Below are 16810 nucleotides of genomic sequence, written 5' to 3' on the forward strand. Positions count from 1 at the left end.
GATCCCGTCGCGTCGGCACGCCGCCACCGCCGCTGTTCTCTCGCCCACACCGCAAATCAATATCGCCGTATTTACCTTGTTCTCCTACACGCTTTACTACTACTAAACATTTTATTGACGTTAAAAAGTTTTATTGCGTCGTGCTTCAGTACATGGCAGTAATTCATCACATCCTCGTTGTCTTTTAAATAGTTTATCGCCTTCGACGCGCTAAACTAGAAAAGTAAACAATCGACGCGAAAATAACACCTAACAGCTGTTTAATCGCGACAACAGCTGAGAGCAAATGAATAACTTTCTAGCGGTTAATTTTATTTTCAGTCTCTAGACTGACAAAACTTAAAAAATGCCAGTAACCAGGTAAATAGTTTTGAATTTGTCGCCGAATCGATGAAGTCGAGACCGGACGAGGAGTTGGAGCGGCGCGACGTTTTAAATTTACGACGTGCGACTAAATGACGAGTGCGCATGGTGTTCACATCTGTAATAGATTCTGTGATAAATGCTCACGATTTGAGCGTGTATACGTGTGGTCGGGCGAAGGCCGTGAGTTACGCAGAGGCGACGCTGTCGCTGCGGGGAAGCTGGCGAGGTGCGCGGGCGCGGCGCGTCGTCGGCTGTGACGCGTCCTGCCGCTGCTCGACGCTCGGCGTGTCTCCCGCGCCTGCTCCGTCACCACTCAGCTTCAGTACAACCTTGCACGCGCTGAGGACATGTCCGTGTTATGGATTACCAATGCATCGTCGTGTACACGGTCATCAACATCGCGCCGCCACGGCTCTCGGCGCAGGCCACCGAGTTCTCCAATGGATGTGTCACCTGGTTCAAAAATAAAATCAAAAGGTAATTATAATTTCTCCGAAATAATTTGACGGACTTCAAAGCAGATTTAATAGGGGAGAATATTTTTATGGCTTTGAAATGTATCGATTGCGATAATAAATTCGTTCCAGAAAAAAACAAACGCAGTTTGTAGACAAAACAAAAACACTGGAAATAGAAGTATCGTCAAATTATTATTTTATGATATTTTTATCCATGCTTTTAGATAATTTTCAAATTCATAATTATTTTTGTTTTTTTTTTCTGCTGGTTCATAATTGGCATGTAGTATACCTCTGTATTTGTGCATGAATGTCACTTTTTAAAGTAATATATTTCTCACAAGATTTACTTTTTATACTAAAAATACATTTTAATTAGGAACTGCCTCATCATATTATCTGAACTTTTGTTTACGAGCCAACTTTGACCGCGGTTTTAAAAAGACTGGCAGCTGTGTACGTTTTTCCGAGGCCAATAGAAGAAATTTTGTAGTCACGTTTTCATCAAATGACAATTTACTTCACACTGGTCTAAAATAGAAAAAGTTGGCTATTCCTTCAAAAAATTCGCCACTAGTTTAATGTAACTTGGACATTAATAGATAAAGGCAATATGATTTTATTTTAATCTTATAAACCTACTCTATCAATTGATTTACTCGTATAAATTTGTACTAATAATCTCTTTACTATATATCTGTATAATGTTTTATACTATGATACGTGCTTATAAGGTATTATTCTAGATTGCAGTACTGTTTAGATGCATCATTTTAACTCACTAAGCTAAGATACTTAAATATAGAAATAAGGGAAAATATAAGGAGTAATGTGTTATTTGGGTGTTGTGTACATAAGACTCGTATCGTATCGTAGATATCGTTAGCTTGAATGTAAATTATTATAAATTTATCCTTATTTCCACTTCATCAAGTTTGAATTTGATTTACATATTGCAATCATATCTCCTTCAATAAACCACGAATTTGTAACAGGTGATAAATTGGAATAAAAAAAAAAAATATTTCTTGGGGAAATGTAAAATTACTGAGAATACAGTCAGTTAATCAGTGTTCATATATTATGGAGAGTTAGTAACAGTTAAACGAAAACATATTTTTTTCTAATGGTTCACGTTTTATTTTTGGTATCGATCTGAATACATTTTGTTTTATTTACAACTGATTGATGTGATGAAGGACACATAACATATGTCCAAAAACAATAACAACTCTACCCAGGATTTTGAAAGTAGTGCATTGCATTTGAATAGTTTAACGTCAAATCTCACAAAGCCCTTATGTATTACTTGCAGTGTTCTTCGAAATATAACAACAATCTGACGCGCTGTTGCTTGGAGTTGAAATAAATAAAGTTCCAAGTTTTACCATGTTAAAATATCTGTGGTAGACTTTCGTGGTTTCGGTTCCTAAATATTAAAAAAATATTAATACTTATATTACAACTTTTATATTCCATGGGTAGAAACGAACGTCTTGTATTAATGAAAATATATACACAAAATTTACACCTTAAAATCACTAAAATATGATATAATTTTAATATTTCTAAGTATATGTATTCATATTGTGTTATTATTATGTAAAACAATTACCCCCTTATTCATAAACGTTTTTTATCTAAGGACGGAGTAAAGCTTTACTCCGTTGTATTTCAATATTAGCCAATCACAACGGCCCTACGTCTACGCACTGCGAAGACTGCCATGCCGTCAGCACTGAGAAACAGACTTGTTGTCACAGCCTTACTCGGTCGTTAGATAAAAAACGTCTATGAATAAGGGCGTTAGTATTTAAATAAATAACGTAGATTTTCAGTTAGGCGAAAGTAAATAAAAAAACAGACAGCCGAAATTAAACCTGATGGTTCTTGGAATTTATAATTCGAACTGATAAAACATTTGCATACTTACAAGCGATCTTATAGCTATTCCTCGTTTACGTTTTTGCCTAGATAGAAGTCCCAAAATAAAATGTCCATAAAAATCAAGCATATTTCCGAGATGAATAGTAACCCATGTCATTCCTCAACCCATAAATAATCCTTATTCAGGAAATCACGGCTGTTGCTTCATTGGCGCGGAAAAAAGGAAAAACCAAGAAAATAAACAATATTCCTTTATTCAAAGTATTCGCAGTACTTTTTCCCCGAGGTTCCACACCCCTAAAAGTTTTTTGTAGGAATGTCCTTAATATAACTCTAATTTAATATTCATTCTAAGGTAGTGTATCAAAGTGATAAATGAATGTTGAAAATGAGATCAGTAGTTCCGGAGTTTACTTCCTACGTCCAAACTCATAAACCTACCTATGCTTGTAAGTATATACCTACTGGAAAATTGCATAAGAATTATTAATCACATGCTCAAATTTCTTTCATTAGGGAACAACATCACGCCTGATTGATACAGGCTACCTATAATATCCGTCGGACTTACGGGGGTAGAACAACGAACAAAACTTTTTTAAAATTTTTGTAATATTTGTATAGATTAAACATCACGATGTATAGTAGACTTTATATTTAGTAAGGTTTAAGGCGAAATGAACAAATATTCGAAATTACGAACAGAGGCGATCCAAATTGATAGGCGAAATTTATTAGCGTCTCTCGCAGTGTTCGGACAAGATCCGATTAATGCCGCCAACATTAATAGACGTCGGAAATCGTGGAATTTTAAACTAAACTTACCTAGTGCTAGGTTAATTGAATCTCCGGAAATCCAACAAACTATTTCGGATTCAAATTGCGAAATTCAGTTACTACAAATGCATTCGTAAAGATTTATTGGACATTGTGGATGTTTATTGTGGCTCATTAGTTTTATTATATTTAATAAAAATAATAGTATGCTGTGTGACCAAAATGGCTAAAATACGTTTACGAAATTACAGTCTTTAAAAAAATAGGCATATCAATGGGAATCCTTTTATAAATTAAATAATGTATACTTGAATAGCTGAACTACAATCGAATACGAAAAATGTTTTGTTGAAAAATATCTAGGAAACTTAGCAGATCCTAGAGAATTTATAAGCCAGATGGAATCTTAAAAAACTAATTCAGTATTGTTGTTAAGTGTACTCTACAATAAGTCATCAAATAACTCAACGCCAGTTGCAGACCAAGAACTATGCTATGTTACTTTAGCTTCACGTATTGAAAGTAACGTGTAAAAGTAGCTACTGGTGGTAGGTCTTTCATATGTGAGAGTCGGTCTGTGTATGTACCACCGCAATATCTATTTCTGCCGCCCAGCAACATTTCATGTCTCAGGATGGCGAACGCAATGGTATACCAAACAATACTTTGTAATTCAAGTTATTGGATGGTGTTTCTGTTGTTTATGGGCGGTCCTATGCGTTACTATCAGGCGAACGGCAAGCTCGAAATGCTCGCAAAAATAAATAAATAGTGCATATAGTTTGCGGGCTGCATACAATTATAAAAAAATGTGTCGGATATGTGACCTAAGGTTAACTGATAGCTTAGTTTTCGTCTGAAACCCGCATAAGGCCTTATGATTTCATACTTTAATATAAGTAGTAAAATTAGTTTAACAGTAGTATTATGAAACATATTATCTCTATTAAATTAAACGTTAGGCACCATGTATACCTACATGCCGATAAAACATATTCCTGATAAGTGCGAGTTGAACTCGAGCACCGAGGATTCCGTACAAACTTGCAGTTAATCTATTTTAGTATGTATGTATGTATGTAAGTTCAAACTAGAGAAACAAAACTTTGCTGTTGAATCCTAGGACACGGTTATTACACTAACTGCTAATAGTATGTTTGTAGTAGTAAGTTAAAAATGGTCTTGACGGACAGACGGATACCAAGGTCATCCTATAAGGGTTTCCTTTTGAGGCACGGAGGCTTAAAAACATAATTTAATTATAACTTTTTTACAAATAGGCTGCTATTAACAATAAGTCAATGACGAAAGTTGACCTACAATTGTAATTACCGTTATTATTACTAAATTTATTGTCTTCAACAAAAATGGTAAGTGGCGTTATTAAGAGAGTACCAAACAATATTTTAATTGAATTAGTTTCCCTGAACAGATATGTAAATTAGCAACAAACTGCCATTATTTTAACGATCGCTAATGTATCTGATACCAACACAGTGTCAGTCCAGTCTCTAAGGGCAATTGGGTAGTTTAGTATTCTTTTTTAAATATTAAAAATGTATGTCATCCAAAATGTAACGAAAAATTTATTGTCAGATCCTACGCAATAATAAATAAGTTCATAGATTCAAAATTTGTTAGAAGGGTTAGTTCTCAAATATTATTACTAGCAAACTGTGACGTCACCGCCATAACGTATGAGAAAACTACAGCGCGATAACTCCTATCACGATTCCACTGTTGCTCACAACAATACTTCAAATATTATTAATATCTGATTTATTTTCAACCATTTTGAATGACGATTTCATGTAAAAATCAAGCATTGAAACTGTTGTATTCTGTTGGTGTTTTTTCTTAAAACCTACTCAGTATCATTTTACTGGACCTTAAGCCCGGCTGTCACACTCCATAATTTTGTTGATAATTAAACAAAGACCTAGTATACCCAGTAACCAATATTTATTACTCATTTGTGTTAGAATGTTTATTGTTTTTGTTTCCGTTTTTTATTTTATTCAAATTTTTTGTATAACTGGTATAATTTGCAATATAGATGGTATATGGTTTGTTCTTTATATTATGTTTTGGATGTCCACGTTATAAGCATAGCCTAGTGTGGACATCGTTGTTAATTCTTATAAGAAGTGGAATTTTTGTAAAATTAATAGCAGTGATAGCCTAGTTGGTTGTGGAACGGACTACCGAGGCGAATATCTGAAGGTTAAAAACCCAAAGACACACACTCTAACTTTTCTAAAAAAATATGTGTGTATTCTTTGTGAATAATCGCTTGCTTAATGATGAGATACCTGAGTTCTCTATAAGAATTTCAAAGGTGTGTGAAATCTAAATGTCAATTCGCACTAGGCCAGCATGGTGTACTAAGGCCTAATCCCTCTCAGCAGTAGAGGCCCGTGCCCAACAGTGGGACAGTATATAATACAGAGATGATATTATCTATACTATTATATAAAGCTGAAGAGTTTGTTTGTTTGTTTGTTTGTTTGTTTGTTTGTTTGTTTGTTTGTTTGTTTGTTTGAACGCGCTAATCTCAGGAACTACCGGTCCAAACTGAAAAATTCTTTTTGCGTTGGATAGCCCTTTGTTCGTGGAGTGCTATAGGCTATATATCATCACGCTATACCCAATAGGAGCGGGGCAGTAATGGCTAATCTCAGGAACTACCGGTCCAAACTGAAAAATTCTTTTGCGTTGGATAGCCCTTTGTTCGTGGAGTGCTATAGGCTATATATCATCACGCTATACCCAATAGGAGCGGGGCAGTAATGGCTAATCTCAGGAACTACCGGTCCAAACTGAAAAATTCTTTTGCGTTGGATAGCCCTTTGTTCGTGGAGTGCTATAGGCTATATATCATCACGCTATACCCAATAGGAGCGGGGCAGTAATGGCTAATCTCAGGAACTACCGGTCCAAACTGAAAAAATCTTTTTGCGTTGGATAGCCCTTTATTCGTGGAGTGCTATAGGCTATATATCATCATGCTATGACCAATAGGAGCGGAGCAGTAATGAAACATGTTGCAAAATCGGGGAAAATTATAAGTTTTGAGAGCTTCCGTTGCCTGCGCTGCGTAAACGGTTAAAGTTATGCAACAATGATGTATGACGGGATTGTTTCACTTAAAAGTTCTAAATAATATAACAAAAGTCCCCCGCTGCATCTGTCTGCCTTAATGTGTTAAACTCAAAAACTACCTAACGTATTAAGATGAAATTTGGTATGGAGACAGTTTGAGACCCTGGGAAGAACATAGGCTCCCGGGAAACTACTATTTTTATAACGGAAAACTTTAGCCTGAAAAACTTTATAACGCGGGCGGAGCCGCGAGCAAAAGCTAGTTATTATATATTATAAATTTATCTATATTTTTATTACAAATAACAATGATAACTTCCAAGTCTTGGTACAAATGATAAATATTTCTTTGTAAACCTTTCTGTTTCTAGATACTGTGGTGTCTATTAGTTTCTGTAGACTACTCGACCTTGATCACGACTTTGTGATATGTTTTATGGTACTTATTTTTACATTTCCGGTTTGTATCTGAATGCAGTCTGGTAATTATTCCATTTAGTTATTTATATTTGATGATCGATTTGGAATTAATATATCAGTATATAAAGAGTGCATACTTTATATTTTATTATATCCAGCTTGAAAAAAAACTCACAGCAACCTGGGAGCTTTAAATTTAAGTCTACCAAGAATTTCCGCGTTTCGCAGTTTCTAGGTTTAATGTAAGGCAAACTAACTAACGGTAATAAAGATTAATACTTATTTACTTTTTGAGTACGAAGGTACTTTTTTGCTGTATTCGATTATATTTAACATAGTATTTATTCCATTAAAAATCTCTATGATATAAAATGCACCTGAAGGAATATATTTTCTTAATGCTCACTTTAACATTGTATAATAACAACGTGAAAATTTCAACCTTTTAAACCGGCTTAATCTAGGCATTGCCCGTCAACCAGTATTAAGAATTTTATGAAGTTTATTTTCAGAGCCGAGAGTTTTAATCCACAAGTTAACAAAATTAAAATAACGCGCAGGCTTAAAATGGATTAAATATGATCTTTACCCTTAAGAAATTACTGTTTGCACCTATTCCAGAGATACCATAACAATGTTTGATCATATCTATTTCATCATAAAATTTTAACAGGGTATAAAGTTATATTGAAAAGCATAAATCTGTAGAAAGACGTTCATTAAAATATGTCATGAACTACGAACTTTAATTAAAATAGGTAAAGGACGCGTTGTACTATTAAAATCCTGTAAATTAATGAGTTCTTACCCAGAAACCCTGATAAAGTACGGCACATAATTTCACATAGAGGATTACGTTTGCGAGCGGAGTATGGCAATGCTTTATTTTATAAAAGATATAGTTAGATTATGAAATATAAACAGTATTTTCAAATAATATGTAAAACAAATGGATGAAGTAAACAACTCGTAGACGCCCGAATAAACACCGCGATTTGATTATAATATTCATAATCAAGATATAATATTATGAAAAAAGAAATATGATCTGAATATTCTTACTGTAGTTATGTAATAATGAACGCATTGTACTATATAGGTATATATTAACCCACTACTGCGAACAAGCGTCCAGTACTTTGAGTGGGTATAACGATTTTATTCATAAACAAACACAAACACCCATCACGCTATTATCCCCGAAGGGATAGGCAGATGTGAAACGAGGGCACCCACTTTTAGCTTATTGGTTCGATCGGTAACGCAGACGATGTCGGAGTTGTATCTGACTTGGGTGCTGTGGATAATATGTATTTTACATAGAGTCGGAAATTACATTTCGAAGTGTGAATATCAAGTGCGGGATGTTTTAAAGATAGTTTATTATACAGATAGCATATTCTTGTAATAGGATTATAGAAAGGAATAATTTTTGCATACTTGTAAGTTGAACATCCTCATAGATAAACGGGGATTATACTTGGTGTAAAATTTAATAAGCTTTATAAGTATGTTGAATCTGTTTGTTGTAAAGTAGTTTATATATTACTAACTTTTGCTCGCGGCTTCGCCCGCGTGATGGAGTTTTCCAGGATAAATGCCCGCAATATATTTTCCCTGGACAGAAAATAGCCTATAAACTTCTCAGGGTCAACTATCTCCATACGAAACTTCATAATATCCGTTCAGTAGATTTTTAGAAAATCGATAATATACAGACAGAAATGACTCACTATTTTGGTCATAATGCCTTCCACATAAAAGGTAGATATATGCAATCGCGGACTTTTATTTAGAACTATTAAAGATAAACAATCATCTTTGTTTAACTCCATAGACAGCGTAAGCCAAGATAGCAATTTTATTCCGACTTACTTGATATGTATCGTCATATTATGACTAAATTATACAAAAACATTATAAATTGTAGCCTATATGTTATGATGATGTATAACCAATATTACTGTAAAGTTGCATCCAAACCCGTTCAGTAGCGTTTTCGTGAAGCAGGAACAAACTTACATACGTACATACATCCATGTTCACAAACTTTCGCATTTATATTAGTAGGATGATTATTATTTTATTAGATCTTGTTGATTTTTTTCGAGTGGGGTTATCTTAATTTTTATTAATCTGTAATGGCGATTAATGAGTTCTCGACTAAAGCCACTTAAGTAGTTCAGCATCAAGATACTTACTGACATATTGATATTGCATTAATAAGTGAAACCACATTGTCATTGTGGAAAAATCATCCATGTATACCGAATATTTTCACCAAAAGTCCCGGTTTTACATTTCAGATATTTTGAGTTTTTGTATTTTAGTGCTAATTTAGTGCCGTATGCGTCAGTGTATTTCTAACTGAAAGTGTAATAATGCCGCTGCGACGAATTTCTTAGAGTGGTAGTTTAGAGCGTATTAGGGCGCATTAGGGCGTGTAAAAATAAATTACTTTTTATTTTTTCCCATGGGTACACACTATGACTTTTCTAAAAAATCATGTGTGTATTCTTTGTGAATTTATCTTTCGCTTTAACGGTGAAGGAAAACATCGTGAGGAAATCTGCACATCTGAGAAGTTTTCTTTAGAAATTTTGAAGAAGTCTACCAATCCGCACTAGGCCAGCGTGGTGGACTAAGGCCTAATCCCTCTCAGTAGTAGAGGAGGCCCGTGCTCAGCAGTGGGCAAGTATATAATACAGGGCCCTTATTCTGTATGATAGTGTAAACGCGTAACGCGGCCGTGTCATGTTATCTTCGAGAAATGTGTGTGGAATGGTATTCTGTAAGCCAAATTTCTATAGTCCTAAACATGATGCGTTGTGTTACGTGCTTGTTACGCACTGTCAAAATAACGTGCGGAATAGAGAATAAGGCCCCAGGGCTGATATTATTATTATATTATTAATATTTATTTTGTTCAAAACTTACTCTTTTTTATTTTACATCTACGGTTCGAGTAACATGGTTGAGTGTTGGTTTCCAGAAGATAAGTGTGTGGTATTATTTAATAATGTAATGTCAAAATGAGTGTATAGTACTCAAATACCTTATTTCGTAGGCCATAACTTTAAGCGTAGGTATCCATTTAACGCAATAATTGACAATGGTAACTGTTTCATTTCGCATCTGACATTAATTGATGTTACATTTGACATATATGAGATCAGGGCCCTTATTCTGTAAGATAGTGTAAACGCGTAACGCGGCCGTGTCATGTTATCTCCGAGAAATGTGCGTGGAATGGTATTCTGTGTGTCAAATTTCTATAGTCCTAAACATGACGCGTTGTGTTACGTGATTGTTACGCACTGTTAAAATAACGTGCGGGATAGAGAATAAGGCCCCTGGTCCTAATTTATTGTAGTCATTGAATTATTATGTACGACGTACAGCATGTCGCAGTACAATAGTGAGTAGACGTTTGAGGGAAACTATAAAATCTTAAAAAACTCCCCTTTCCTAATCTCTATTCTTCTTTGTTATATTCAACAGCGCATTTTCTACATATCTTTCGTGAGGTGTAAGTTAATTTAGTAGTGTGGAACGCTACGTAATGTATAAATCACGAAAATTAATCCTTATTTATTCACCTGAATATACAATTTTTCCAAAATATAATAATTAAATAGACCTTACTTTTTAAATCCAAAAAATTAAATAAGAAGACCGTGACATAAGTTCTTTTTTTTATTACAGAGCGGTAGCGGTGTATCTGCAATCACTGAAACTGACACCAAGCAATGGCATTATTCACGGAAACTTAGCATGTCTGTACTACAAACAAGGCTTTATCGACCTAGCAATAGAGACGTATAAGCGAGCAATAGAACTCCAACCAGATTTCCCAGATGCCTACTGTAATCTTGCAAATGCTCTTAAAGAAAAAGGCCTCGTATCCGAAGCGGAAGAATGTTATAACAAAGCTTTACGTTTATGTCCCTCGCATGTCGATACACTCAATAATCTCGGAAATGTCAAAAGAGAACAGGGAAAAATTGAGGAAGCTACTGAATTATATATGAAGGCTTTGGAAGTGTTCCCTAATTTTGCAGCGACTCACAGCAATTTGGCCTCTCTGCTACAACAACAAGGTTCGTACCAGTTGCATTATAAGTGTTACGTGGTTTAATTGATAATTCAGGAGGTATTCGTTCGTTTATGTAATATTCGGATAGTGTTTTTATGCCATTTAATTTCGTATTATACTTGTATATGAGAATACCTAAACAGTTTTATTTATAATTAAAATGTTCGTAAATGAATGTTTGTCATAAATTATTTTTGTAGTGTTGTAAATTTCAGTTCACAGCTGGCTGTCGAATAATATTCGATAACTATTAAAGATTCGTACTACTGAACAGTGAAAATGATTTTGCATAAAACATTACGTATACCACCGTCCAATAAGATGATCAGTTTAATTACAATCGTTGTAATATTGCAATTACAGGCAAACTCGGCGAAGCATTGATGCATTACAGACAGGCTATAAATATTCAGCCGAAGTTTGCAGACGCTTACAGTAACATGGGAAATACTCTTAGAGAATTGCAAGACGTAACAGGGGCACTTGTATGCTTCAGGAAAGCAATTCAAATAAATCCATCGTTTGCCGACGCACACTGTAATTTAGCAAGCATCTATAAAGATATGGGCAACATTGATGATGCAATTGAATCATATAAAAACGCTTTGAAATTCAAACCCGACTTTCCTGATGCTTACTGCAATTTAGCGCATTGCTTACAAATAATTTGCGACTGGGATGATTATTATGAAAGAATGCATAATATTGTGTCAATAGTTGAAGATCAATTGAACACAGATAAGTTGTCTTCGGTACATCCACACCATTCCATCTTATACCCATTATCTAACAAAGCAAGAAAAGAAATTGCTTCTCGACATGCTAATTTATACACCGAAAAAGTAAATATTATGTTGAGTAGTATTACTTTTCATCATAGAAGGGAATTAAACGGAAGATTACGAATTGGCTACGTGAGTAGTGACTTTGGGAATCATCCAACTTCTCACTTAATGCAGTCCATCCCTGGATTGCACGATCGTTCGAAAGTCGAAATATTTTGTTATGCTTTGAATGTGGATGATGGAACAACATTCCGTAGTAAAATAGTAAAAGATTCTGAGAATTTTGTTGATTTGTCTTCTGTTACGTGTAATGTGGCAGCTGCCAAAAAAATTTATAATGACGGTATAAACATTCTGATAAACATGAACGGGTACACAAAAGGCGCCCGAAATGAAATATTTGCAATGAAACCAGCTCCTATACAAGCTATGTGGTTAGGCTACCCTGGTACAAGCGGTGCCAAATACATGGACTATGTGATTACTGACGAAGTCTCATCTCCGTTATCTGCAGCATCGGATTTCAGTGAAAAATTTGCATATATGCCGTACACGTATTTTATCGGGGATCATAGACAGATGTTTCCGCATTTGAAGAAACAATATAAAGTAATATTTAATTATAATAATGAAAATAATGACCAAAATGTGGCTCTACTCAATTCGTCCGAATGCGTAGATATTGATGACTTGTTTAATGTAATTCATGAGAGTGAAATGATTAATTTTGAAGAATTCGAGCCAATTGAAGTAAATGTAAGCAAAGTAAACATTCCGAATTACGTAAATGAAACGACAATAAACCCTAAACAAACCCAGGTAATATAAAAAATTGACTATATTTGTATTTTTTTGAAGCGTTATGTTAATTTATGTCTTTGTTTCAGGTATTGGTTAATGGCGTAAAAATAATCAATGGTATATCAATAAATTATAGTAATAAAAAGATGGCTTCTGGCGAAGAAATATTTGATAGTATTGTATTCACGTCGAGGAGACAGTACGGTCTTCCTGACGATGCTGTTGTGTTTTGTAATTTTAATCAATTATATAAAACAGATCCGAGAATTGTCGAGTCTTGGGTGAATATACTTAAACTAGTGCCAAATAGCATTTTATGGTTATTGAGTTTTCCAGCTGCTGGCGAGCCGAATATTCAAAAATACGCCCAAAGTTTAGGTAATATTTTCTTTTAAAATACAGTATATACAGAAGTTTTTGTTAATTTCTTTAATGTAATATTTTATATCATATTATTATTAACAGGGTTATTGCCCGGACGTATTTTATTTACGAAAATTGCTTGCAAAGAAGAGCACGTACGCCGAGGGCAACTAGCAGACGTTTGCTTAGACACTCCTTTGTGTAATGGTCACACAACTGCTATGGATGTCTTGTGGGCGGGTACTCCAGTCGTCACGTTACCTGGCGAAACTTTAGCTTCGAGGTACACTTATTATTTCATAACAGTACTCGCTTAGTAATAACTCTCGAAGGAAATAAACAACTTGAACAGACTTCGTATTAAAAAATATTTTAGTGGCTGCCTTTGATATCATTAAATTTTATAATGTTTACTCGTTATTTTACAGAGTTGCCGCCTCGCAACTAAAAACTCTTGGTTGCTCAGAGCTCGTTGCCAAAAATAGAAAAGATTATGAAGATATAGCTATAAAACTGGGCAACGATAAACAATAGTAAGAATCCATATATATGTTGTTTTGTAATTAATTTTATTGACGTTGTTTATTACAATGCCATATTTATAAACATGCTCTACAGACGATATCTTCTCGGCGCAGGGAGAAATTTGTTGATTTATTTTGCTTTAAAATCAGCTACTGGTTTAGTTCGAAAAAATATTTTTAGCGCGAGTGGCAATAGAATAAAACGAACCTGCGTGATTTTTGATAACAATTAACTGGACATAATGTATTTATCTATTAAAAACAAAACAGGTTAAAATCGTGTATGCTTATAACATTAAAAATTATTGCTGGATAGTAATTATAACACAAGTAATGTGTTCCAGGAAGTAAAAATTAATTGTTAGTTGTACCATATAATATGAAATCACAGATTAAGTATTCATAAGTAAATAGGGTTAGAAGCGTAATGATGCAAGTTAACAATATATGAGATTTATGAGTTTATAATCTTTGAGGATATAGTGGAGGTATTGTTTCAACAAGTCCTAATTAGGATTGTCTTTATTTAATATTTTCTACACATACAAACAATAAAATTGTGTAAAATGGAGTTGTTAATAAAATATTAACGCTTATAGGTAAGTATTTTCAATCTGCATTGGCACTAACTCAATTTCTGTGAGTAATAACAGTTATATAAAATTCTTATAAAGAAAGTCAATTGTCACTTCACTTCGTTCGTTTAGGAATCCGAGTAGATAGAAAACTTGGTGGAGAAGATTCCATTTTTAAATTGTGTTCCCCAGTGATCGATGGCGCATTCTACTGCGAATTCAAACTGCAACTTCGACAGTTACTAATAACTTCGATGAAACTTATTTGTTACTAAGTTCTACTTTATAAATTTAAAATATGACTTTTGTGTGTGGTTATTCATTTATTTACTTATTTATTGAATATAATCTTACAGGATTTACACCCAATGCGATTATATTTACATTGTCGTATAGCCAATTCAGATAGAGGAAGTTATGTATAGCTATATATATATTTCATATAATCGATACATTATCACTCAGAGTTTCTATAGCTTCACTTATGAATTCCGCCATTGTACAATGATAGTTTAAATTTAAAGTTGTAATTTCATAAGTGTATGAAATATTTCTTATAATTAGTTTCGAACAATATCAATAAACGGGAATAAATGAAACTTAAAGACCAAAAAACTGGATATTTAAATGGAAGTTATTTGCATACAAAGAAACTGATTTAAGTCATTATTTCTGTCAAGAAGAGAAAATAACCTTATGTTTATATAGTCGAGGTTGCTTTATTGTTTTTATATTGTCCTAAATTTCCTAATAATTTCGTTTTACCGTATTTTTTAATAATTCTATATTGATGCTTTTAACAATTTGCCTCATTTTTTACAGTCGTAAATACATACGAGCTAAAGTGTCAAGAGCTCGGTTAGACAGCACTTTATTTGATTGCGAACATTATGCCCGTGGACTGGAGAAACTTTACGACAAGATGTGGCATCGGTACGAAGGTGGACATAAAACGGAACATATAAAAATTGAATCATATTTACTAGAAAGTTAAGGTAAAATAGCGAAATGTCGACGTTGAACTTTGTTTAAAAATATTTAATCACTACTGAATTAGAAAGAATAGTGAAACAAATATTAAATAGACGCGCTATATCCAATTATGCTTAATTGTTATTCAGAATAGTTTCACTTCAAATTTCTAATTAAATACTATACGCAGAAGTAGATCGTGACACAAGCCCTAAATCTATAAAGCTTATTTCGACTTTATGAGGAAATCAATTTTAAATTATAATATTATCCCATGTTTGATCTCCGGAAATAACTGCACATAAAAGATTAATATTATTCTTAACTGATTTATTTTGACTTTGTCGAAGGTAGCTTTAAAGATTTCAGCCAATATTTATTGTTTCTGGCCAGAAATTAAATATGTAGCAAAGCGACTTTTATCAAGCTGTCTTCGCGGAGCGATTTTCTTTGTTATCTTTTGTTTTAATTTTTCGTGTCAAACTTTATGTATGTAAAGTTTTACATGTTTCAGATATAGACCAATAAAATAAATCGACCGGTATTGTACATCAGGACATTTAGAGTTATTACTCCGTCCAGAAGCCGTTTATAGAAGATGCCTAGAGCATAGAAATAATCTTTAGATAAAAGCAAGTTAACTTTAACAGTGAACTATACATTCGTTCTATAAATAAAATCTTACGTATACAAGCGTCTCGCATTTTTCTTTAAATTCCCAAGTGCAAATATTATTCGAATACTCGATGTAAATTAAAAAAGGCAACTATTTTATTGCTATATGTAAGTACTGGTAGCGTATATGGATTCTGAATCAGGAAGTCCTGGGTTCGAATCCCAGATTGAGTAACAATTTAAGTGGATTTACCTAACACTGCCTTGGACTGGATTCCCAAGAGATGAAAGTTTTAACTCATCATCGCTTTGTTATTTACATATTATAAACAAAAAAATTGTAAGCACATTTATAAAGTTCCACCTCTCCTACATATACAATTTCTTTTTTTAACTTACGTACATATTTCACTACGCGTACAGCCCAGGGGCCTTATTCTCTATGACTGCAAGTTCGTAACACGGCAGCGTTGCGTTATTATTATTATAAATTACATTTTGTATGCTATTAATTTAGTTAATCACAAAATGAAGCTCCAAAGTATTAGCAAGTCTTTTAAGAGTTACTGTATACATTATTTTAACAAAGTTCCCACTGAGATCAAGTCCTTAAATATTGCGAAATTCTAAGCCAATATTAAGCGCAAGTTGTGTAATAAAGCTTATTACAAGATCTCAGAATATTTAGAGCATATGAATGCCTGGGACAAATCATTTTTGTGTGATTTTCTTTGGAATCATGTCACTTGATCGATATATATATATATTTTTCTTTCTCTTTATTCGTAATATAACTGCAAGCGGCTTGGGTATGAAATACTCTCTAACTGTCTGTAACTGCGGCGGCGTCGTATGACGGGTCGGCCACTTCTAAGAGAAAATAATTATAAGCATAAAAAAATTAATAAAAAATTTAAAAAATCTTGATTCCTGAGAGGGTTGTGCACTCATATGAAAATTTAAATTAATTTATTCCTTATTTTACGAGCATATAAAGAAATTGCTCTAAACAACAATAAAAAAACAATTGTATTCTTTTTTTTCTTCTCTCCTTATCATGTATTGTATG

At 33.7% G+C, this 16810-nt stretch overlaps 1 protein-coding gene across 1 annotated transcript; it reads left to right on the top strand.

The window, feature by feature from the left end:
* On the top strand, positions 1–15820 carry LOC115446087 (UDP-N-acetylglucosamine--peptide N-acetylglucosaminyltransferase 110 kDa subunit). The gene is made up of 8 exons (XM_030172643.1): positions 1–843; positions 10716–11110; positions 11470–12710; positions 12779–13070; positions 13158–13338; positions 13484–13588; positions 14977–15149; positions 15641–15820. Exons 1-7 carry the CDS (start codon positions 725–727, stop codon positions 15146–15148), a joined length of 2505 nt encoding a protein of 834 aa, XP_030028503.1. The 5' UTR covers positions 1–724; the 3' UTR covers position 15149; positions 15641–15820.
* Positions 15821–16810: the final 990 nt, after the last annotated feature.

This window comes from Manduca sexta, chromosome 27 (assembly GCF_014839805.1).
Source record: "Manduca sexta isolate Smith_Timp_Sample1 chromosome 27, JHU_Msex_v1.0, whole genome shotgun sequence".
Lineage (NCBI taxonomy): Eukaryota > Metazoa > Arthropoda > Insecta > Lepidoptera > Sphingidae > Manduca > Manduca sexta.